We start from the raw sequence: 22,659 nt of genomic DNA on the forward strand, positions 1-22,659 counted from the left end.
CATCCGCTTCAAACCCTTCGTGCAGATCAAGGTCCAGTCTCAATGGTAGACAGACTCAAAACAACTGAGTCTATCTCCCAGGGGGGCCCGGAGCATCCGCTTCGTCCCAGACATCATGAATGGATTCTGCATGCGTCAAACGGCTAAGTTGCAGTATCATTGCTACTATATAAGTGAATTTGATTCTTCTCCCTGTAGTTCTGTATGCTACACAGGGAACAAGGCGCTTGCTCGTCTTACAAACTATGCAGCCCTATGCCTAAGGAGGTCCGGAGTATCTTCTACGGCTCAGGTGGCAGACAGGTCCAAGCAACTGAACCTATCCGCCAGGGGGCCAGGGCGCCGGGGTGCTGCATACCGCAAATCAACAACTGACAAACAGCTAAGTTGAAGTTTCTTCTATTTCAAAAATTTCAACTAATACAGTGTTTGTTACATAGTGCAAAAAGAAAAAGATACAATGCCCAGCTCAAGGGTCCACAGCTTCCCGTTTGAAGTAGGCGGCAACGAAGTCGACGACCTCTCGCACGCTGTCCTGAGCGGCGGCCTCCGTCTCCGCTACAGGGCCATTGACCACGGGCGCCAGCGACATGGCCGGGTCATGGCTCCGGAGGCAGGTCAAGATGTGCTCTGCCACCATCCGGATCAGCTCGCGACCCTCGGCTTCAAGCTGACCAGCGAGGACTGGCTCCAGACGATGGAGCCTATCCGAAGCAGAACTCAACACTGGGAGGGCGTCAGCTATCGAAGCTGGCGGCTCCGCCACCTGGATTGGGCTCATCCCAAATGGCACCAGTGCGAGGCTCGCTTCGGCCGCCCAGTCAGCGATCCGCTGGGCTCCCGCGCGCTGGTCCTCCTGGTGCTTCCGGACCGCCTCCTGGACCGCCTCTCGCACCCGGGTGTCCAGAGCCGCCTTGGCCACCTCCACCTCGCGGGACCTTTCCTCGAGCCCGCGGGACCTCTCCTCGAGCTCGGCCTCCCTCTGCTCCGCTCGGTCCTTCAACTTCTTGAGCGAGTCTCGCTGGCGCCCAAGTTCCTTCTCTATGCCGGTGGTGTGGGCCTCCCGCTTGGCGAGGGATTTCCGGCCCTCCTCCAAAACCGCCTCGTCGGCAGTCAGCTGGCTGGCTCTCTCCTGCAGTTGCTCGCGCCATCCCTGCAGAGTCGCAGAGAAGACGTCGAGCTCCTGCCTCCGGACCTCGAGGTCCTGGCTACGAGTCTCCAGCTCGGACTGCTGAGTCGCGAGACGAGTCTCGAGGTCAGACCGCTGAGCCGCGAAGCCAACAACCTCCAGGGTGAAATCCTGCTCCCGCTGCGCCAGGGATTTCTCTCGGTTCGACACTGCGAACTCCCGGTCAAACACCTTCTTAAGGTTGGCTCGGTAGGCCTCTTGGTCCGCCTTGAGCTTCGACCGAGTTTCTGCAGCGCGGGAGGCTTCAGCCTTCGTGTGCGCTTCCAGGCGGGTGTGCCAGTCGGAGAGGCGCTGGCGCTCGCTCTCCAGAGCAGACCACTCCCGCCGGAAGGCCGTCTCGGCGGAGGAGGTTGCCTCTTCGATTGACCGCCGGACCTGAAACATCACCTGGGGGAGGGGAGTCACATCCTCCTCCGGGAGTTGGAGCTGCAGGAGCCGCCTGCCAAAGACCACCTCCAACTCCTCCTCTGCAACAGGACCGGAGCTGGAGGTGGGGGCTTCTGCTGCAGCACTTGTCTCCGCCGCCTCCGCTGCCGCCGCGTCAGATGCGGCTGTGCCCAGCACCGGCGCCTCCGCCGCCGATGCGTCGGGTGCGGCTGCGCCCAGCACCGGCGCCGCTTCCGCCGCCGCTGCGTCGGGTGCGGCTGCGCCCAGCACCGGCGCCTCCGCCGCCGCCGCGTCGGGTGCGGCTGCCCCCAGCGCCTGCGCCTCAGCTATCGCTGTGTCGGGTCCGGCAGCACCCAACACCGGCGCCTCCGCCGTCGCTGCGTCGGGCGCGGCTGCACCCAGCACCGGCGCCCCCACCGCCGCTGTGTCTGCTGCCTCTGCCGCAGGTGCCTCCGCCGCCGCAGCGTTGTGTGCTGCTGAGTCTGGAAATAACGCGCCTGTCAGCATCACGTCGCGCACCACCGGGCTGGCATAGGTCGCTGTACCTGAGGGTCCCGCACCCGCCGTCGCCGTTGCCGTCGACGCCGAGGCCGCGGGCGCCTGGGTACCAGCCGACGAACCGGCGTTGGTGGAAGAACTACTGGGGCGACGACCCCTGGCAATAAAGTGGAGAAGCCTTCAGCAAAAAGCAGATTACCTGGCACAAGGGAATAGAGCAGGATAATACTAACCCAGAAGTACCGGGCACCCAGCGTCCTCGGAGGCCCGGCCTCTTCTCCTGCAGCTGCTGCTATTGCTGTTGCTGCTCCTGCAGCTGCGATGCAGGCGCAACCCGGGCTTGCTCCTGCTGCTGCTGTCCCCGTGGCTGCGGCACGGGCGCGACCCAGGGGTTACACCTGTTACTGCTGTGGCCGTTCCCGCGCCCGCTGCAACTGCTCCTGCGTCTGCTGCTGCTGCTGTTGCCGCTGGCGGGAGGAATTCCTCGGCGGCGATGGTGGTGGTGCAGTCGCCCCAGAGGACCCGCGAGGGCCGGCAACCCGGGAGCTACCCTGGCCCGCGCCCTCGGAGGTCCTCTGGCGCTTCGCGGCGGGCTCCGAGACCAGGGTCCCGTCGCCCCTGAGTAGCCTGCGCCGGCCTGCATCCCCCGACGGCGCACCGGAGCTGCTCTGTGCCTGGCTGGAACCGGCTGTGGCGGCGCTGCTGGCCGCGGCCTGCTTCCCCTTCGTGGTGGCGCCGGACCCCGCGGCGCTCAGTGTAGCTTGATCCCCGGACGCGCCAGGGATCCGGAGCTCGCGGTTCGAGTCGCCTCCGGTCTGGCGTGGGGCCAGTCCCCCGTCGTCCAGAGTTGGCAGGGTAGCCAGCACCGCCACCCTCGCAGAGTCCTCACAGAGGGGGACTATGCTCTGAGGGAGGATCAGGTTCTCCGGGATGAAGGCGTCTCCCGTCACATTCCGCACCAAGACCTCCGAGGCTTCCTGGGTCAGGTCGCTCCCCTCCCCGCGGTGGGTCCTGCTGCAGTCGTTGAGGCCAGTGAAGTTCCACGCAGGACGCGGCCGCTACTTCAGGGGAGCGATCCGGCGCTTCAGGAAATCTCCAAGCACGTGCCATGAGGTGAGGCCGCTCTCCGCCAGCGACCTGATCTTGCCCAGCACAGAGTCGAATTCCGGCTGCAGGGACGGCTTGGCCCTCCAGGTTGCGCGGTCGGAGGCGGGCCCCTCGGTCGGCAGGGCCAGGCGCTCGTTGGCTTCGGTGGTGGCGATCACCCAATCCCTGCGCCACTCCTCCCACTTTCCGCCAGCAAGGCCAGGAATGTAAGGAGTCGGCAGGTCACTCCTTATCTGGAAATAGTACCCCCCCACTTCATCCTTGCTCTTTCTGGACCTCACCAGAATGAAGAAGTAGCAGAAGAGGATGACGCAGGGCCGCACTCCCACGAACATCTCGCACAAGTGCACGAAGATGGATGTCAGGAGGAGGGAGTGGGGCGTCAGGTGCTGAAGTTGGAGGCCGAAGTCTTCCAGCAGCAGCAGCAGGAACGAAGAAATCGGCAGTCCCACGCCGGTGGAGGTGTGCGAGGTGAATAGCACAAACTCCCCGGCGCGGAGGTTGCCAAGGGGAATCGAGCCTGCTCGGACCCCCCAGCCGGTCTCCTGAGCACTCCATCCAAGCAGGCGGCGCACTGTGTTCAACTCTCCCTCGGTCTGGAAGCGGCGGGGATGAGCAAGGGACGCCATCTCTCGGTGGAGTGAGGAGCAGCCTGCGTAGGGGGGAAAGGGGCAAGGAAAGCTCGAATGCAAAGGGGCGCAAAGGTTGGAAGGAAGAAGGCGAATGCGGGAAAGTAACCGCGGAATGCGGTTCGCCCCATTATAAAGCCTGACTCAACCGGCGCACCCCGGAACCGTCGCCGGAACCCAAGCGACGCTCGCGCCTGGTGTTAACCGCCCAGTCCATGACATGGGGGCCCAGGCCCACCTGTCGGGGTGAGCGGGTAACCAACAAGGGTGCGAAAAGACGGGATCTGAACTGTCGCCCGCATGCGCGCGGAGCGAGGCGGAAGCTGAGCTGACGTGCGCGTATTAAGCGCTGGCGTGGCTGAGCTTTTCGGGAACTGCGCCAGTGGTAAATGATCCGTTTACTCCGGCCGCAACAATACCGAGCGTCGCGCGCGTGACTAGGTGAACCACTGTGCGTGGGGCCATGAGTCAATAAGCCGTTGCGATGTGATGAGGCAGCAAACAACCCGATGGATGGTCAAAGCCGGTCAAGACCCCTGCAGTAAGAAGCTTCAAGCTATGCAGAGCCAAATTGCAGTAGGGGCACCTACGGGTTCGTACCTCCCCCAAGGTGGGCCCGGGGGCCACTGTCGGTACCCTGTAGCAGGGATACCCACTCTTACTACAGCAAGACAGGACCCGCGTAGTTATCCGTAACTGCGCACAAAGGACGGAGTAGCCAGGCTCCACGGGTCAGGCTCTTTCCTCACCAGGCCAACGGCCCCGGACCCGTTCCCTGCCTGGGGATGGGTTCGGAGACGCCACGTGTCTCTAAGGAAGTGAAGCTCCGAGCTGACAGCCGAGGCCTCGGACCCCCCATAGGGGTCCGGGACCTCCTGCGTCCATCCGGACCCCCTTACCGCGTGGGGGTCCGGAGCCGCCACGTGTTCCGGAGGCACGGGCGCGGGCTCGTGTGCGAGTCCTCCGCTAGGAGACTCGCCCACCCACCGCATTTAATGCGGTGGTTGAGGCGTGCTCTATCGCCGCGGCACGCGGGACAGCCTTTGTCAGGCCTCACTGTGCACCGCGTATTACCAAGATACACAGTGCAGCCGCCTGTGCCGCACCCGCGCAGAGCCCGTCTGCAACATTAAATGGATACGACGGCACGGCACTTTTCCATCATGCCGCCTACGCCGCAAGCTACACTGCCCGTTCAGCTACGTGGCAGGCGACGCCACTAGCTATGTCTGGCATCGTCCCGACAAGACAGCGCCTGGACATGATGAACGAGGGACTCCAGGAGCAGGCAAGGGATTCCAGGAGAGAGATCCCCGTTGCATGCGACGCCATGATGTATGAACAGTACGTTATTTTATACTACATCGTTGGGCCCACTTATCGGGGACCCAACAACCATGTACGTGCCTCCCTTGAGATATAAAAGGGAGGCGCTCACTGCGCACTACAGGCTCTCCAGACACACAAGCTCTCGAAAACTCTCTCACTCTCGTGGGAGGGCAATACAACACACAGTGGACGTAGGGTATTACGCTCCGGCGGCCCGAACCACTCTAAATCTTGCTGTGTTCATCGTGTTCTTGAGTGAGATCCATCTAGGACTAGCTAACCCCCGAGTACACACCCTCTGGGCTAGGGCGGGTGCCTTCCGCCACCCGACTGTGGTCTGCAGCACCACGACAATGATTAGCCCATCATAAAAAATTTACCATAATTGTACGACGAAAACTGTAGCTATAAATTAATTACAGAAAAAAAAATATCTAAAGCTATAGTAAAAAAATTATACTAAAGTATATAAAATTGGATTTTCTATTTTATAATTTTGTTGTGATTTATTATGATTTTTCAAAGATTCAGTTAAAATAAATATAAAATAAAAATAAAAAATCGCCCTCAAACCCGCTCAAGGAGGTCGTTTGCACGGTTTTTGGAATTCGAGGAGCCAGTTCGGACTGTTTTGAAATTCAGGGAGGAAACTCGGACTCGGCCAATAGTTCAGGGTCAAAAGGACTTTTTCCTGAATTAAACAAGGAAACATGGCCTGGCCTATCAGACAATGAAAAGAAGCGCCTCGTTCGTTTCTGTGAAAGCTAAGTGAACAGCCACAGCACTGGTGCAGTTGTACCTACTGCTTAACGATAATGTATATACTAATTTGTACCAGCTGGGACACGTTGTGTCCTCTGGGCTTTGGCATTTCAGAACTTAGTTAGCATCTTCAGTAGCTCAGTATGAACATCCGATCAGCACTATTTTTGCCTCCTTTCCCTCGCATCTTAGGTGACAATATTCCACAAGATAATTAAGATTGTCTCTACTGTAGTCACCTACCAAGTCCAACCAAGATCCACAGTAGTATAAGGCCAATCTTGATGGAGGTTTCATAGAAAGTGTCATGGCATTAAATTCTAGGCCACATCATCAATTTTGCTGACATAGCAAAGAGAGAGGAAGGAGTTTCAGAGAATGAAAGAGGAGTTTCATCTCCATAAAACTTAAACGGCACAATTACCTAATTATCAGCTGTGGTACCTGTACCATCAAACAGTGCACTGAGACTGGCCTAATCTGACAAGGCAATCATCTTCGCATGATGATTAGTCTGCATTCTGCGACTCCAAGTACTGACCACGAAGGTTCAGTTCAGACCGCTAGACTCCTGCTGACCAATGTAGCGGTAACCTCTGAAACAATTTCTTTTCTGAAGAAAGACCTATAACTCCATCGGTCGTTCTTCCTTGACAGCCTAGCCAACCTGTTTAGCTAAAAAAAATTACCCGCAACACTTATAATTCATTCCAGTACTACTGGTACAGCACCAAACATCTATGTTTAAAAAAAAACAGTACCAATTACCAAACATGTGGTAGTCAAATCAATTGATCTATTTGCTGGAAGAAACGAAGGAGTGGCATCCCTGCCGCGCCTCTGCCCCCTGTCCGGCCTTTTCTATTGCAGTTCGAGTTCGGCCATGTGCTTTGGCCGAATTCCTACAGGGCATGTGGCTTGGTTCCCACAAATCCGTAATCGGCAGTTAGCAGTTAGGGCCAGGCGTCCAGGTCGTGAGCCATTCTGGCATTCTTCTATTCGGGAACTTTGTAGCTGAAAATAGGACCCCCAATCAGATAAATTTCGCCAGGCAAACTAGCTGGCATTGTGAAATGAGAAAGAGTTCAGAGTTCAGAAAATGCCCATACACGGAAAGCACAAAGAGGAGTTCAGAGTTCGCACCAAAAGCTAGATCGGGTGAACGAATTAGTACAGAACGGCCTAAAGTTTCAAGGAGCGCCATGCAACGCAAGCAGGCAGTGACGAACAATGATCGCTTGCTCGATTAAGGCCAGTGGAACAACCAGGCGATCAGATCATGACGGCGCGTGCGTGGATCCGATGATGATGAGAGCTCGGAGCTGATCATAGTCCAGGTAGATAAAGCGAATCAAGCGGCCAGCAGACTCATAGTCCCAGGCAGGCAGTTCGTTCGTTAGGAAAAAAGCGAAAGGCAAAGCCCGGCCGGCGATCAAGCAAGCTCCGTGCCCACGTCCTCCCCGGAAGAGCAAAACGGCGAGCTGAAAACCTGAACTCTGAAAACAGTTTCAGTAGCCAGCCACCCGCGTGCCAAGCCGCCAGATCAAGAAAGCGCCCGGGACCTGCGCAGTCGAAGACACAGGCGGAACGGACCCCGCAGAGCAGCGCAGATCGTTTTGTTCAAACTCCAAAGCGAGGTGCTACACGTACGGTAGTACGAGCATGGCCCCACCGGCATTATACGTACAGCTACATGAGCACGCATACTTGTGGCCGTATCCGAAGGCCGGCCGAGCGCACGAACGCGAGCGCGCCCTGCGGCGAGTTCTGCTACGATGCGCCCAGCGCGTGCCCATGTGACCAGGCCCCGGCTTTTCGTTGCTCGCCATCATCGTGTTTCCTCGCCGCAGCCGCGCACCCGACCCCATGCCATGCCATGGCATGCGATTCTTTTCTTTTCCGCTGGTCCGTCGTCCATCCGATCCGACCCGGGCAGGCCCTGGCGCCCTGCTGTTGCTGCCCTCTAGCTGGCCCTTCACGTCCACTACCGAGTCGTAGCTAGCAGCGGCGGCGCCCACTCACGCACTAGTCACTATATACAAAAACATGGCGATCGATCGAGCATCCCTGTCTGTCTGTCTCGGATCGTTTTATCGTGTCACTCATGCCATGTTCGCGCGCGTCCCCCCACCTGCTGCAGCGTCGTCGTCTGGTGCGGCCGGTCTTCCTCCCCCTCGCCTTTTTCTAGGCGGATTGGGTGCGCGCTAGCTCAAGATCACTGTGCCCTTTCGCCTCGCTCGCTCGCACCGCCCGTGAGCTGTCGAGATTGCCGGCCGGGACTACCTGTACCTCTAGGACTGTCTAGCTCCCCGCTGTATAAGAATCTAACCCACGATCAGGCGATCATGCATGTATATGCGACTACACGTACGGTGCCAGGAAAGATCCAGAGCACCTTGCCGACTGCGGCGGCGGTTTGACCGCCAGATGGATCGGATGAGCTAGCCGATGACTGTCCGGCCGGGGTTTTATCTGCACGGTCTCGCCGTCGTGCGCGTGCCGTCCCATCGCCCGATCTGGCCGGCGCCTCCGGTCGCCACGGTGGTTACCTTGCGATGAGGCGCCAGCCGCCGGGCGCTACGGCGGCTGCCGCGTGCCGCCGCGCGTGCGTCACCGCCCTTGACGACGACGACGGGACGCACAGCGGGGAGCGAGGTGTAAAGGTTACGCACACTCACACCCACAGCTAACGACCAGCGAGTGCGTAGTGCAGCCGTGCACGTCACCGCCCGACGTGCCACCTGGCACCTATCCTCGCGGCCCCGCACGCATCAGCGGAAGGAGCCGCGCGCCCCAGAGTGACACTGACACGTGGCTCCGCACCCGGTCAAAAAACTTTGCCATCCATCGTACTGCTGCCTTCTGGACGGCGGCATGTGGCAACGGTAGTGCATGGGATGGAATGGGTGTGTGTGTGGGGGGGGGGGGGGGGGGGGGTGCTGTACGTGGATGCGCCTGGGTGCACCAAAGCAACATGGCACGGTTCGGGCGGGATAACGTGCGGCGCCTCGCGATATGCTCTGTAGTAGTTGCCGATTTGGACGTTTTGTTTGCTTTTGGTGTGATTGGGCCGAGATAGATCGATGTTGCACGTACATACGCTAGAGAAGAAGAGGAAATCGAGGGTGTGTTTAGATCACTTTGTGTTTTTGTCAGAGAATCTTCAATATTTGAAGTATTAAATGTAGACTAATCACCAAGCTAATTACAGATCTCGTCTGTAAAGTACGAGACGAATCTAATGAGCCTAATTAATTCATCATTAGAGTATGTTTATTGTAGTATTACTGTAGCAATTTAGTGTCTAATCACGTCCTAATTATGCTCATTAGATTCGTCTCGCGATTTACAGTATATTTTTATAATGTAATTTATTTTTCGACTACATTTAGTACACCATGCAAACGATTTATAAAATTTTTGTGTTTTGCCTCTACGGCATCTAAACACGGCTCGAATTACTTCCGTTTCTCCATTTCTTACATTTCTCTCTTCTTTTTTCTTCCCACACCTCCTTCCCTTTCTCGTACACTACAAATCAGGAGGGCTCTCGAATTAGGCTAAGGCCTTTAGTTCCCACCCCGTAAACGCAAAATTTTGCAAAGGAATTTTGCTAATTTTGCAGAGGAATTTTGCTAATTTGAAGTACTAAATGAAGTCTATTTACAAAACTTTTTGTATGGATGGTCTGTAAATCACGAGATGAATCTAATGAACCTAATTAATCTATGATTTGCAACAGTGATGCTACAGTAACCATCCGCTAACTATTGATTAATCATGGATTAATTAGCCTCATTAGATTCGTCTCGCGATTTACAACCCATCTGTGTAAAAAGTTTTGTAAATAGATTTCATTTAGTACTTCAAATTGGTAAGATTCTGTCGCAAATTTTTTTTGCGTTTACACCATCCGCCAACTAAACACGGACCAAATGGAGATGCTACTTTCTGATACACAGTTTCTAAAGCCATGGGTGAGGAGAGTAGTGAGACCCCACATGAACATGGCTTGCAACTCTGGGTGAGGAGGGCCCTTGGCCCACGGAGACAGGCCCCAGAAGCGATTGGAGACCGAACCGGGGGGAGGAAACGATCCTCGACCCCGGCAATCAATCACACTTGCCAAATGCCAACGAAGCGCGCACAAGCTGACCCAACCGCGTTGTATCCACGGGCAGCGCAGCAGCAGGCAGGCGGCGGCGGCAGCAGTGGGTGCCGCGCCGTGTGTTTATAAAAGACGCCGTCTCCCCATCGCCGTGCCTGACGCGCGCAGCCAAAAAGCACACGGGGCAGAGCTCGACTGCTCGAGGAGGCGGGAGGCAGGGGAGGCGATCGGGATGACCGCTCCTCTTGCGTAGCAGAGTGTTGCTTGCCTGCAGGCTGCAGCGTCCGCTGCTTCCGTCACTTGCCATTGCCACTGCGTGAGCGAGAGGAAGGCGGCGTGAAGGGAGCAGCTAGGATCGAGGAAATGGCGGCGCGCGGCCACGTGCTCGCGCTGCTCGTGCTGCTCGCGCTCGCCGGGGAGGCCGCGGCGGGCGGCGGGAGGCACCCGCACAGCCACAGGCACCGGCACGGCAGGAAGTCGGCGCGGCTGAGGCTGATCCCCTCCGCGCCGGGCGCGTCCCTCGCCGACCGCGCCCGGGACGACCGGCACCGGCACGCGTACATCCGGTCCACGCTGGCGTCGCGCCGCCGCGCGGCGGAGGTGGGCGCGTCGGCGTTCGCCATGCCGCTCTCGTCGGGGGCCTACACCGGCACGGGCCAGTACTTCGTACGGTTCCGCGTGGGCACCCCCGCGCAGCCGTTCGTGCTGGTGGCGGACACCGGCAGCGACCTCACCTGGGTCAAGTGCCGCGGCGCCGCCGGATCGCCGCCGGACGCGCAGCCGCCGGCGCGCGAGTTCCGGCCCGCTGCTTCCAAGTCGTGGGCGCCCATCGCGTGCTCCTCCGACACGTGCACGTCGTACGTGCCCTTCTCCCTCGCCAACTGCTCGACGCCGGCCAGCCCCTGCGCCTACGACTACCGGTCAGTGCCCCTCTCGATGCCATTGCCGTGCCTCGTACTCCATCGATCCATCACCTCGTACCGCTCGCTCCAGTGACGCGTGCTCGCCACTCTACCGGATCTTGGTACGATACGGCCCTGGTGGTTCCGGCTCCGGCTCCGGCCCCGGGGGCGACCACGCGGCCGCGGCCGGCCGGCTGGCGCCCGCAGCCCCGAGGCAGCGCAGCGGAAGGAGTAACTGTTGGTTGGTGGCGGAGTGGGTCGGGATCCCCGCGCGCCATTACTCGCGCAGCTTTTTTACCACACGCGCCCCCCTGCTCTGCCGGCCTCGCCGCGGCAGAGCGCGGCATTCAATTGGCCCGCTCGCCTGACGTGCTCGGGTCGGGTTGATGTGCACTGTGCACACGAGTTCGTGCTCGGTTGTGCGTGCCCGCCCTGCCCTTTTCTTCTGGGGCCGGTCGATGCGATCGGAAGCTGGCGTTGGGTTGATTGCCTCCAGCTCTCCATGTGCCCTTTGGTCGTCTCGCATTGCTTGCACTTCACTTCACTCCTCTCCCTGCAATCTTACTGCCAGCACTCAAGACACCCAGAGCGAGCAAGCTCCGTCTGAAAGCCTGAACCCGGTCGGTAGCACACGATTCACGGCGGCACCCAGTAATTTTAGGGATCAATTGACCAGCCGGTACGTCGTACTGCTACGAGTGGGGAGTCTCCAGGCTGCAAAATCGGATGGAAGCTTAGGATGCGGCGTTAATGCAGTTGAGGTGGTCTGGTTGCCGCCGGGGCCGGGGCGCGTCGTGGGGACGGGACGGGACGGGAGGGGCACGGAGCTCTCATTTAGAGGGCGTTTAGTTCCTTGAAAAAAATTTGCGCAGTATCCATCACATCGAATTTTTAAATATATACATGAAGTATTAAATATAGTTGAAAAAAACAACTAATTATATAGTCTAATTGATTTCTACGACATGAATCTAATGACACTAATTAATTCATAATTAAATATTAATTATTAAATAACAATGAAATATGCTACAGTAACTAAATCCAAACTTTTTCACCAACTAAACACCCTTATAGTCTTGTTACCGGCACCGGTCACTCTGCCGTGCGCGACCCGGCCGCGGGGCTCGGCAGGCGCGCGGCGCGCGCCCGATGCCCCGATCAATGTTTTAAATAGCGGGCTATGCCATTTAGCGGCAATGATCCTAAAATGCTGATAGCGGAAGCTATAGCCAGATATAGCGGGCTATAGCCGGCTATAACGGGCTATTTCTCCTAGCGGTAGCTCTCCAAAAAGGCTATAGCGGAAGATAGCGGCAGCTATAGTCGGCTATTTAAAACCTTGGCCCCGATCATGGCGCGCACGTTACCGTAGGGCGGCGTCGCGGCCGCCGATGCGCTGTCGCTTCCGGGCTCCGGGCTTTTAAAAATGGGGGGCAACCTGTCGCCCGCGGCGCTGGCTGACGGGTGACGCCGCGGCCTCGCCGAACACGAGCAGAGGTGGCGGAGCAGGTGCTCGGCGCGCTCGCGCCATGTGCTCAGGCAGGCCAGGCTGCCTGGCTTCCTCCGCGGACGCCTCGTGACCCCCTTCTTCCGTCAGATTGAAAACGTTGAGAACCGTTTATCTGGATGACCCGTGACAAGAAGCTTCTTTGTCTTGAGCTGTTACTCGACTGGTACTGGTGTGTATGCTCTTAGCCTCGCACTGGCTGTATGGCCGGAGCACAGTAAACGCGTTGGCTGATTCGAGCTGACCGACTCATATATATATATATATATATATATATATATATATATATATATATATATATATATATATATATATATATATATATATATAGCGATGAAAACGGACGGAAAAACTTCATTTTTACTTCCGTTTCTATATTTTTTTAGCGGAAACGGGATCGGGTTCGGAAAATACGAGTACGGAAATGGGATGGGGTTACGGGAAGTACGGAAACAAACTAATACGGACGTTGAGCCGGAAAGAATAACACGATTAAATATTCTCAAGTATACATTAACAAAGTCACAAAATAATATACACGTACGAAGTTATTAGTCCAATATTCACTAGTATGCCATGTGTTAACATGTTAACATGCATACTTAGTGATTGGTATATTTTTGAACATATCAATTTTTAAACATATCTTATGTAGATTAAAAACGTGATGAAAAACGGAATAAATACGGGTCAATTTCATGTAAAAACGGGATTTCTCGGAAACGGACGGAGAAATCTCATTTCTACTTCCGTAAATACGGAAACGGGATCCCACAAATACAGAAATAGACGGACAAAAATAAAAAACAGAACGGGTCGAAACGGGAATATTTCGTCCGTTTTCAACCCTACTCATATATGGTCCGTCTATCTTATTCTTTGGGCGATCTCGTTGTCCAGCTCGTCTTTTGACCAGTCTCGTTACCATCGGTGGCGGCTAGCTGCGTACCATGCTTTACAGGCTTACAGCTGACAGTTACAGTTACTTGGCCAAATGCACCGTACTAACCCAACTGGGGGAAAAACTGAAATGGAAATGTCCTGATCTCTGGAACCTCTGATGACAAGTCCATTTTACGATCCAAGGCGCTCTGCCCCGGCCGTAACTATCGTATGAGTTTGAGTTGGGATTGCTCTTTTCCAGCCACTTTGCCTGAACTCCGCTTTACAGTTCATGACGAGACGTGTCTTTCCGTTTTCCAACTGTCTCACGATTCTGATTCAGACCATATCTAAGATGAGTGACTTGCAAGCCGGCTGTTGCATCGGTGCCTTGTGTCGACCCCCGCAAAAAGGCCTCGGTCGGGTCCCCAACTCGAATCATACCACTGACATCACCTCTAATCCAGTAGTAGTAATTTACGAGCGCATTTTCAGCTAATAATCATGTGCCATTTTGTTTTGTAAGCATTATTATAGCGTTGCTGCAGCCGAATCTTCCCATGTGGGCACTACTCATGCTGACGCGGAACTAACGTTACCTAACCGTCGTGGCAGGTACAAGGACGGCTCGGCGGCGCGCGGCGTGGTGGGCACGGACTCGGCGACCATCGCGCTGTCCGGGAGCGGGAACGGCGTCGGCGCGGACGGCAGCCGGCGCGCCAAGCTGCAGGGCGTGGTGCTGGGGTGCACGGCCTCGTACGACGGCCAGAGCTTCCAGTCCTCGGACGGCGTGCTCAGCCTGGGCAACAGCAACATCTCCTTCGCGTCCCGCGCCGCCGCGCGCTTCGGGGGCCGCTTCTCCTACTGCCTCGTCGACCACCTCGCCCCGCGCAACGCCACCAGCTACCTCACCTTCGGCCCGGGCCCCGAGGACGGCCCCGCCTCCGCGCCCGCCGCGCCGGAGCAGACGCCGCTGCTGCTCGACCGCCGGATGAGCCCGTTCTACGCCGTGACGGTCGACACCGTCTACGTGGCCGGCGAGGCGCTCGACATCCCCGCGGACGTCTGGGACGTCGACAAGAGCGGCGGCGCGATCCTCGACTCGGGGACGAGCCTCACGATCCTCGCCACCCCGGCGTACAAGGCCGTGGTCTCGGCGCTGAGCGAGCAGCTCGCGGGGCTGCCCAGGGTGACCATGGACCCGTTCGAGTACTGCTACAACTGGACGGCCGGCGCGCCGGAGATCCCGGAGCTGGAGGTGCACTTCGCCGGGTCGGCGCGGCTGCAGCCGCCGGCCAAGAGCTACGTGATCGACGCGGCGCCCGGGGTGAAGTGCATCGGCGTGCAGGAGGGGGCGTGGCCCGGGGTGTCGGTCATCGGCAACATCCTGCAGCAGGAGCACCTCTGGGAGTTCGACCTCAGGGACCGGTGGCTCCGGTTCAAGCACACGCGCTGCGCCCAATGATTCCGACGAGCGCACACGATTAATCCATCCATCGTCTTGATAAATTTGTAACGGCCTTCCAGTGAATGGTTTCTCTAAATGGAAAGATAAGCTTTAGCGTGATGGGAAAATGTTCAGCTGCAATCGCGCTTCTCTGCACTTCTCGTGACTTGCAGCTCTGAATTTGCACGCCTGACTGCAGACATAAGTACATAACCCAAGAATCTCTGTTCAGACCTCAGACCGCAGGGTAATGGAACTTAACACACAAAACGGAACTGACTTCTAAATCTATCTGGATTGAATGAAACTTTGCAAATTTCACTGCAGTACTGAGAAACAAGGGGGGGGGGGGTGCCCAACCAAGTTCTAGAAAACAATGGAGACAGTGCGAAATTCATGACAACAGGTGGCAGACAACACGGATTCAGGAAATCAGTATGGTCTTCTGCTCTCCCAAACTGAACATATGATGAGCTCCGCGAATTTCAGAGTCACTTAACATCGAAGATAACAGTTAAGTACAGTATCAGAACTCACATCACCAAGTCATTCCTACTTGCATATTTTTAAAAGGGAAAAGTCCAGTTTACATTCTTCAACTATCACAAAAGTCCGATTTTTAACCTTCAACTGCAAAACCGGATAACAAAGGACATCCAACTGTTGAAACCGGGCAAATTTGAGCCCTTAAGTGGTTTCGAAGGTGGTTTTCCATTTTGTTAGAATTTAAAATATTCAATTGTAAACTAAAAATTCATAATTAATTCATTTTAAATAAAAAATACGAAATGGGTATCAAAAGTTTTATAAAAATTTAACCTATCTATTGGCACGATACTTTTCAGTTATTTAGATCCAATTTTTTTATTTTCATAATATTTGGTTGCTTGTGGTTATGTCTATTATTTTTGAATAACCAAGATTCAAATAGAGCAATAATAGATAGGTTACATTTTTAGAAAAAAAAATTGGTACTAGTTTCAAATTTTTCTGAGTTCAGATGAATAACTTTGATTTTTTAGATCTAATTAGAATTTTTTATTTTAAAATATACAAAATCACCTTGGAAACCACGCCAAGAGCCAAATTTGCCCAGTTTTGATAGTTGGATGGCCTATGTTATCCAGTATTGTAGTTGAAAGTTGAAAATCGAGCTTCTGTTCGAGAGTGTAATTCGGACTTTTCCCTTTTTAAAATTAGCACATTTTAGAAATGGATCATAAATATACATAGAAACATCGAAAAATCATTCCATAAAGAAATGGAGTAGCTAGATGGCTTTCAATTAGCTTGAGCAACATCATATGCTCAAAAGGAGCATACTTGAAGGATACTTTAAAAATTGAAAATATTTGAAAACGTTCCTCACCTATATGGCGTCTGTCTTACCGCTCAAACTGGATCCACGTGTCGGGGTTGATGGAGGTGGAATGAAGGATAGATTCATAAAAACCACATATTCAAGAATATTTCTGCTAAAAAAACTATTTCTTTTGTCACCGCACTTTTGCCAGCGGGGGGCAGTCGGCCAGATGCGCTCGAAGCCCCTAACGACATCGTATTTACCTTTGCGCTAGCCTCTTCTGAAATCGCCCTATTTGTTTAATCGTTGTTTGATGAAAATAGAAATTCAAAGTGTTCGCCTTTTTTAGCCTATATATTTATTTATCTATACAACTAAGATAAAAAAAATTATTGAAAACATTTCTCATCTATATCGGATCCGCCTTACTCATGCTGAACCCACGGGTCGGATCGAAGGAAGTAGAATGAGGGTAAATATGTAGAAATCGCATGTTCGAAAACGTTTCTGCTAAAAACTATCTTTTCTCACTGCACCTCCCTCTACCCACCTATCGTACTTAGTACCCGTGTTGCACGCCAAGAAACGTATGAACTAGAAATCTATACATATACTCATAATCACCTCAAGTGTTATGTCCTCATAAAAAAAAGATAGTGCAGAACCAGGAGTCCTAGATGGGCTACCTAAACTAAATCTCTTGTCATCCTCATAAAACTATATCATCATTGGTCGCTCAGAAACAATCTTGCGAGGCCAAAGAAGCTAGCAACGCTACCTACGCATACCATTGAGCCTTGCCTTTTCAGCTAACCGGACATCCGCCGGTTGAACACCAACAATATGACACAAGCCTAATGACGTCCTCCTTATTATCAGCTTCCCCACTAGTATGCGTACTCAATTAAATCAAGCCGATAGGCATCGGTAAAATTAAACTGTATTACCTGTATTTCCTAAAATTATGGATGGTTTATTCTAAATATCACGATGCAGGAACAATACAGGTTTTTTGAAACATATTATAGAAACATATGTCTACATATTTTCAACAGAAGATGAAAAATATTTTCGAATTAAAAGGTAATTAGATTTTTTTTTTAAAATTTCATGTGTGTTGCATGTGCGTTTATGCTAGTGCATACAAAGAAAGGGAAAATATCTTTTCCAACATACTATACAAGTCAAATACTAGAAGCAAACATGAAATTAACCTGTATTACATATATGTAACAAGGCTGAAGTTTCCCTATCATTTAATTTAGGAAAAAGTTCACTTTACACCCTCGAACTATCGTATAAGTCTTAATTTTAACCTTTAACTACAAAACCCGATATCATAGACCATCCAACTGTCAAAATTGTGCAAATTTGGACCTTGGGTTGGTTTCCAAGGTGGTTTTGTATTTTATGAGAATTAAAAATATTCAAATTTAAACTAAAAAATTCATAAGTAATTCATTTTAGATAAAAAATATGAAAGGGGTATAATTTTTTTTCTAAAAATGCAACCTATCTGTTGGCATGATATATATTAGTAATTCGGATCAATTTTTTATTTTCATAGCATTTGGCTGCTTATAGTTATGTCTATTATTTTTGAAAAACTAAGCTTCAAATAGAGTAATAATAGATAGATCACATTTTTAGAAAAAAATTGGTGCTACTTTCATATTTTTCTGATTTAAAATGAATTAGATTTAATTTTTTAGATCTAATTAGAATTTTTTATTTTTTTAAAAAAATACAAAACAACTTTAGAAACCACCCAAGGTCCAAATTTGTCTGGTTTTGATAGTTGAATGGCTTATGTTATCCTATTTTGTAGTTGAACGTTGAAAATAATATTTCTGCGATAGTTTGTGGGTGTAATTCGGACTCAGATGTTAGGAGCTAGCTAGTACCAATCATCAATAGAAGTCGCCTCGCATAATACGGTAAGCGCGTTAGCTGCAAACATGCGCTACCTAGCGGCCATGATGGATACGGATAGCTCATCAACCGGGGATCCAGATCGGATCAGCGCCCTCCCCGACGACCTGCTACACGCCATCCTCGCCTTCGTCGGCGACGCGCACGCGTGTGGGCCCATGCCAAGAAGCTCGCCTTCTCAGATTATCTGGACAAGTACGCCGCGCCCGGCCACTTCGCCGGGTTCGTGGACTGGGCGCTCGCCCAGCGCGGCGACGCCGGCCTGGAGTCCCTCAGGATCTGGTTCTCCCGAACCGTAACCGGCGCCTCCACCTCACCGGAGCAGGTCAACGAGTGGCTCCGCTACGCCGGGCGGCGCGTCGCCGGCTTCCTCGACGTCCAGCTCTGGGCCTCGCCGTCGCTGGCCGATGAGCACCGCGCCGTCGAGCTGCCCAACCAATGTAAGGCGACGTCCATCAGGTTGGATCTAACGCTGCATAGGCTCCGGCTACCGGCCGCCGCGTGGTACGAGTCTCTGACGGAGCTCTTGCTCTTCGGGCCGGTGTTCGTCGTCGAAGAGGACGAGCCCGGCGCGTCTGGGCCGGGGCGCGCCCTCGGCGACTTCGTTTCTTCCTGCTGCCCTCGTCTCCGTAGGCTTCTCGTTTCGCACCCCAGAGGGCTGCGGCAGCTGGTGCTCCGTTCCGAGGCGCTCGAGGAGCTTGAGATGACGTGTCCGCTCGATCTGCGGACGCTGGACGTGACGGCCTCGAACCTGCGCGCCGTCAGGTTCTCCCGCTGGGACCCATGGCCGAGCGACGCCGGCAACAGGGTGGCGAGGATCGCGGCGCCGAGGCTGGAGGAGATCGGCGCCACCCACGTGTACGCGCGGCCGCCGGAACTGGACATTCGTGGCCTGACCAGCGTCCGCCGCCTGGCAAACGGTTGGGCTACGCGTGCGCGGCAAGTACTGCCGCGACACTGACGTTGGCTTGTGGCTCCTTACGAAGTGCCCTCGCGCCGAGCACGTCAGTTTGGACCTTGTCCACGTCGACGGCGTCGCCGACGACGACGGCGAGCTCCTGGATCTCGCGGCGGAAGGCGCGCCGCCGTTTGCCAATGTTCGGAGCATGGACATCGTCAGTGCATGGAAGTTCCCGGCGTGTGAGCTTGTGGCAAGTGTAGCGTCCTTGCTGATGAGGTGCCCTCGCTTGAGATCTTTGCGTGCCAATGTTGGTCATTATACCGTGCGGGTAAGTATTGCATGCAGTTACGTTTCATGGTTACAAAAATATATTAAAGGTTGATGATCTAAATGCATGCATATGCTGATTCTGATTGTTTGCTTTGCCTGTTTTTTCTCTCTCTCTGAACTTTAGGTCACTCCGTGTTTTTGTGATGCCCTTGCAGACAAGTGCAGTATTAATGGGAAGATAACGCTGGAAACCCTAGAGGAGGTGGAAATAACCAGCTTCATTCACAGGGGCAGCCGAGGAGATGCAGTTGGTGAACTTGTTTGAGAGCTCCAATTCAACGAAGCGCATGACTCTGAGTCTGAGTGGTGGCACCAAAGGGGAGCCCAAAACTATTTCGTTGAAACGGAAAAGGGCAGAAGAAGGAGGCGGTGGTGATGATGCTGCTGACACAATCGGAGAGCAACTGATGAAGATCCCCAGCACAGACCGGGGGTGTTGGCATTTTGCGAAAGAAGCCCAAGCTGGTGACGTTGGAATGGTGCTACTCCACTGAAAACGCGTAGCCACGTTAAACTAAAAGAAGAAGGATGGCTGGCCTTGGGCCCTCAGTTCGTGTTTAGTTTTTGTCTTTGGGCACTTAAGTAGCTCGGTCTAGTGCGCTAAACTCGGTTGCTCGCCTATTTGTCTTGTTTGCTGCTCTGGTAGGGGAGATGTTTCTTCAGATTTCTTTCTTCTCTGGTTTCGGTTGGTGTTTTGGTTTAAAACCTCCTGTGGAAGACTATGTAATTTCGTTGCTTCCTTAAGTAATGAAATTTGGGTTTTGCCCATCTTGAAAAAAAAGTGCGTATACTACATGCGTTGAATTGTATCTCAGGACTTGCCACATCGACGCAAATAACGTCCATTGGTTACTGTTTGCTTGCCATAAATAGGGTCGGGTCCATTCAACTAGTTTCTCAGGAATTGCCACGTCAGCACAAATACCATCCACTCGTTCTGCTTAACTTTGCTTACCATAATTAGGGCACGCCAATCAAACGTCGAAAAGATTTTCTAGATATCTTTCTTGAAAACATGGTAGGTTCTGCCATTTGTGTGAGGGAGGAGAAGACGTGAAGGGAAGTCTAGGATCACAAAATGGCGTTCCGAGGCAACCTACTGGTGCTGCTCGCGCTCGCCGCGGCGGCCGTCGCGAGCGGCAAGTCGGCGAGGCTGGAGCTTGTCCCCGCCGCGCCGGGAGCGTCCATGGCCGAGCGGGCGATGGATGATCGGCACCGCCACGCGTACATCACCCAAAAGATCGCATCGTGCCGAGGCGGAGGCCGGCGGGTTGCAGCGGAGGTCGGTGCGTCAGCGGTCTCCTTGCCGGTGTCGTCGGGGGCGTACGCCGGCACGGGGCAGTACTTTGTCAAGCTCCTCGTGGGCACGCCAGCGCAGGAGTTCGCGCTGGTGGCGGACACCGGCAGCGACCTCACCTGGGTCAAGTGCCAGGACGCCGGCGCCGGCGGCGCCACCCCGCCGGGGCGCGTGTTCCGCCCCGCGGACTCCAAGTCGTGGGCGCCCATCCCGTGCTCGTCGGACACGTGCAAGTTGGACGTGCCCTTCTCCCTCGCAAATTGCACCGCGCCCCCCAGCCCCTGCGCCTATGATTACCGGTCAGTATCTCCATCACCCATCCACCGATCTCCTCTTCTTCTTCTTCCTCCTGTCAATTCCATCGTGTTCTTGGCACCGCGTGCATTCAGATTTCAGACAAGTTCAGTCCTCCTTTGGATTGGGCGAGAGATGAACGATGATAATCTTACCAAACCGTTGTGCACGGCAGGTACAAGGAAGGCTCGGCGGGGGCGCGCGGCGTGGTGGGCACCGACTCGGCGACCATCGCGCTGCCCGGCGGCAAGATTGTGCAGATGCAGGACGTGGTCCTGGGTTGCTCCGACGCGCACGACGGCCAGAGCTTCCAGGCAGCGGACGGCGTGATCAGCCTGGGGAACAGCAAGATCTCCTTCGCGTCCCGCGCCGCCGCGCGCTACGGGGGCAGCTTCTCCTACTGCCTCGTCGACCACCTCGCCCCGCGCGACGCCACCGGGTACCTCGCCTTCGGCCCCGGGCCAGCTCCCAAGGACTCGACGCCGACGGCCCGTACGCCGCTGCTGCTAGACCCCAAGATGCCCTTCTACGGCGTCAAGGTTGAAGCCATCCTCGTGGCCGGCAAGGCCCTCGACATCCCCGCCGAGGTGTGGGACGCCACGAAGAACGGCGGCACGATCCTCGACTCCGGCACGACGCTGACGGTCCTCGCCACCCCGGCGTACAAGGCCGTGGTCGCGGCGCTGAGCGCGCACCTGGCCGGGGTCCCCACTGTGACCTTCCCCCCGTTCGAGCACTGCTACAATTGGACGGCGCGCCGTCCGGGAGCGCCGGAGATCCCGAAGCTGGCGGTGCAGTTCGCCGGGTCAGCGCGGCTGGAGCCGCCGGCCAAGAGCTACGTGATCGACGTGAAACCGGGCGTGAAGTGCATCGGCGTGCAGGAGGGCGAGTCGCCCGGGCTGTCCGTGATCGGGAACATCCTGCAGCAGGAGCACCTCTGGGAGTTCGACCTCAAGAACCGGTTGGTCAGGTTCAAGCCGTCGACGTGCACTCGATGATCGTACGCTGACCTTGCTGATTTTGCAAATTGCAAGAACGTTCGAGTGAAAATGTAAAAACTTTCTGGGATGCAAATTTTAGCGTAATGAAAACGTAAAAACGCTCTGCATAAATCAAGTTTCTGAATGAGCATCTTACAGATGTTTGCCTAAGACCTGAGAACGCTACAACGTAAGACTATTTGTGCAAACACGCACCAGCAAACAATTGAAGAGACGTCGGGCGTCCAATTATCATTAGTGAAAGCACACGTTCTGGGTACACATTATCTATCGTGATGGTCAAACATCTGCAATTTGGTAGCAGCAGCGAAGAAGCTCAAGAACAGACATTACAGAGCATCGCGGTTCAGCAGCTTGCCCAAATTACAGATTACGGAAGTAATTAATAAGTAGCATGAGAAACGGAGTACAAAGTAACAGGACCCACAAATGTCCCTGGGGCAAAATACGCAAAATAGCAACTTCATGACTCTTGATTAAATATCTAGGTACTTCATCCGAAACCGAACTAGATAACGGAGTGAAACTTTTGGAACCGGCCACAGAATCAAGCTTTCCGTCTACTCACTCAGGCGACGGATTGTGCTCTTGACAGTGTGACTGTACAAGCAGTTCTTGAATCAAGCTCATTAATTATTAATCTCTTGAACTTAATGTTTGTAGCAAGAAAACAATAACCACAAGAAAAGTGTGATAAAATTTTTGCATAATATTTTTATATCTTGTGAGGCTCTTGAAATGCATGCACGCCTTATTATAAAATGAAATGGAGGGAATATTTATTTGAGAAATTTTACAATGATTGAAAAAATAGGAGCCGTCCATCACTACCGGATTTCCCAAGTTTGCCA

At 54.0% G+C, this 22,659-nt stretch overlaps 2 protein-coding genes across 2 annotated transcripts; both read left to right on the top strand.

Moving 5' to 3' along the window:
• Window positions 1-10,145: 10,145 nt before the first annotated feature.
• LOC120664682 (aspartic proteinase NANA, chloroplast-like) lies at window positions 10,146-14,870 on the top strand. The gene is made up of 2 exons (XM_039943978.1): window positions 10,146-10,929; window positions 13,919-14,870. Exons 1-2 carry the CDS (start codon window positions 10,373-10,375, stop codon window positions 14,766-14,768), a joined length of 1,407 nt encoding a protein of 468 aa, XP_039799912.1. The 5' UTR covers window positions 10,146-10,372; the 3' UTR covers window positions 14,769-14,870.
• A 5,320-nt stretch (window positions 14,871-20,190) lies between these two features.
• Window positions 20,191-21,913, top strand: LOC120667390 (aspartic proteinase NANA, chloroplast-like). Its single transcript, XM_039947473.1, has 2 exons — window positions 20,191-20,812; window positions 20,983-21,913. The coding sequence occupies exons 1-2, from the start codon at window positions 20,295-20,297 to the stop codon at window positions 21,803-21,805; spliced, it is 1,341 nt and encodes a 446-aa protein (XP_039803407.1). The 5' UTR covers window positions 20,191-20,294; the 3' UTR covers window positions 21,806-21,913.
• The last annotated feature ends 746 nt before the right edge of the window (window positions 21,914-22,659 follow it).

This window comes from Panicum virgatum, chromosome 3N (assembly GCF_016808335.1).
Source record: "Panicum virgatum strain AP13 chromosome 3N, P.virgatum_v5, whole genome shotgun sequence".
Taxonomy (NCBI): Eukaryota; Viridiplantae; Streptophyta; class Magnoliopsida; order Poales; family Poaceae; genus Panicum; species Panicum virgatum.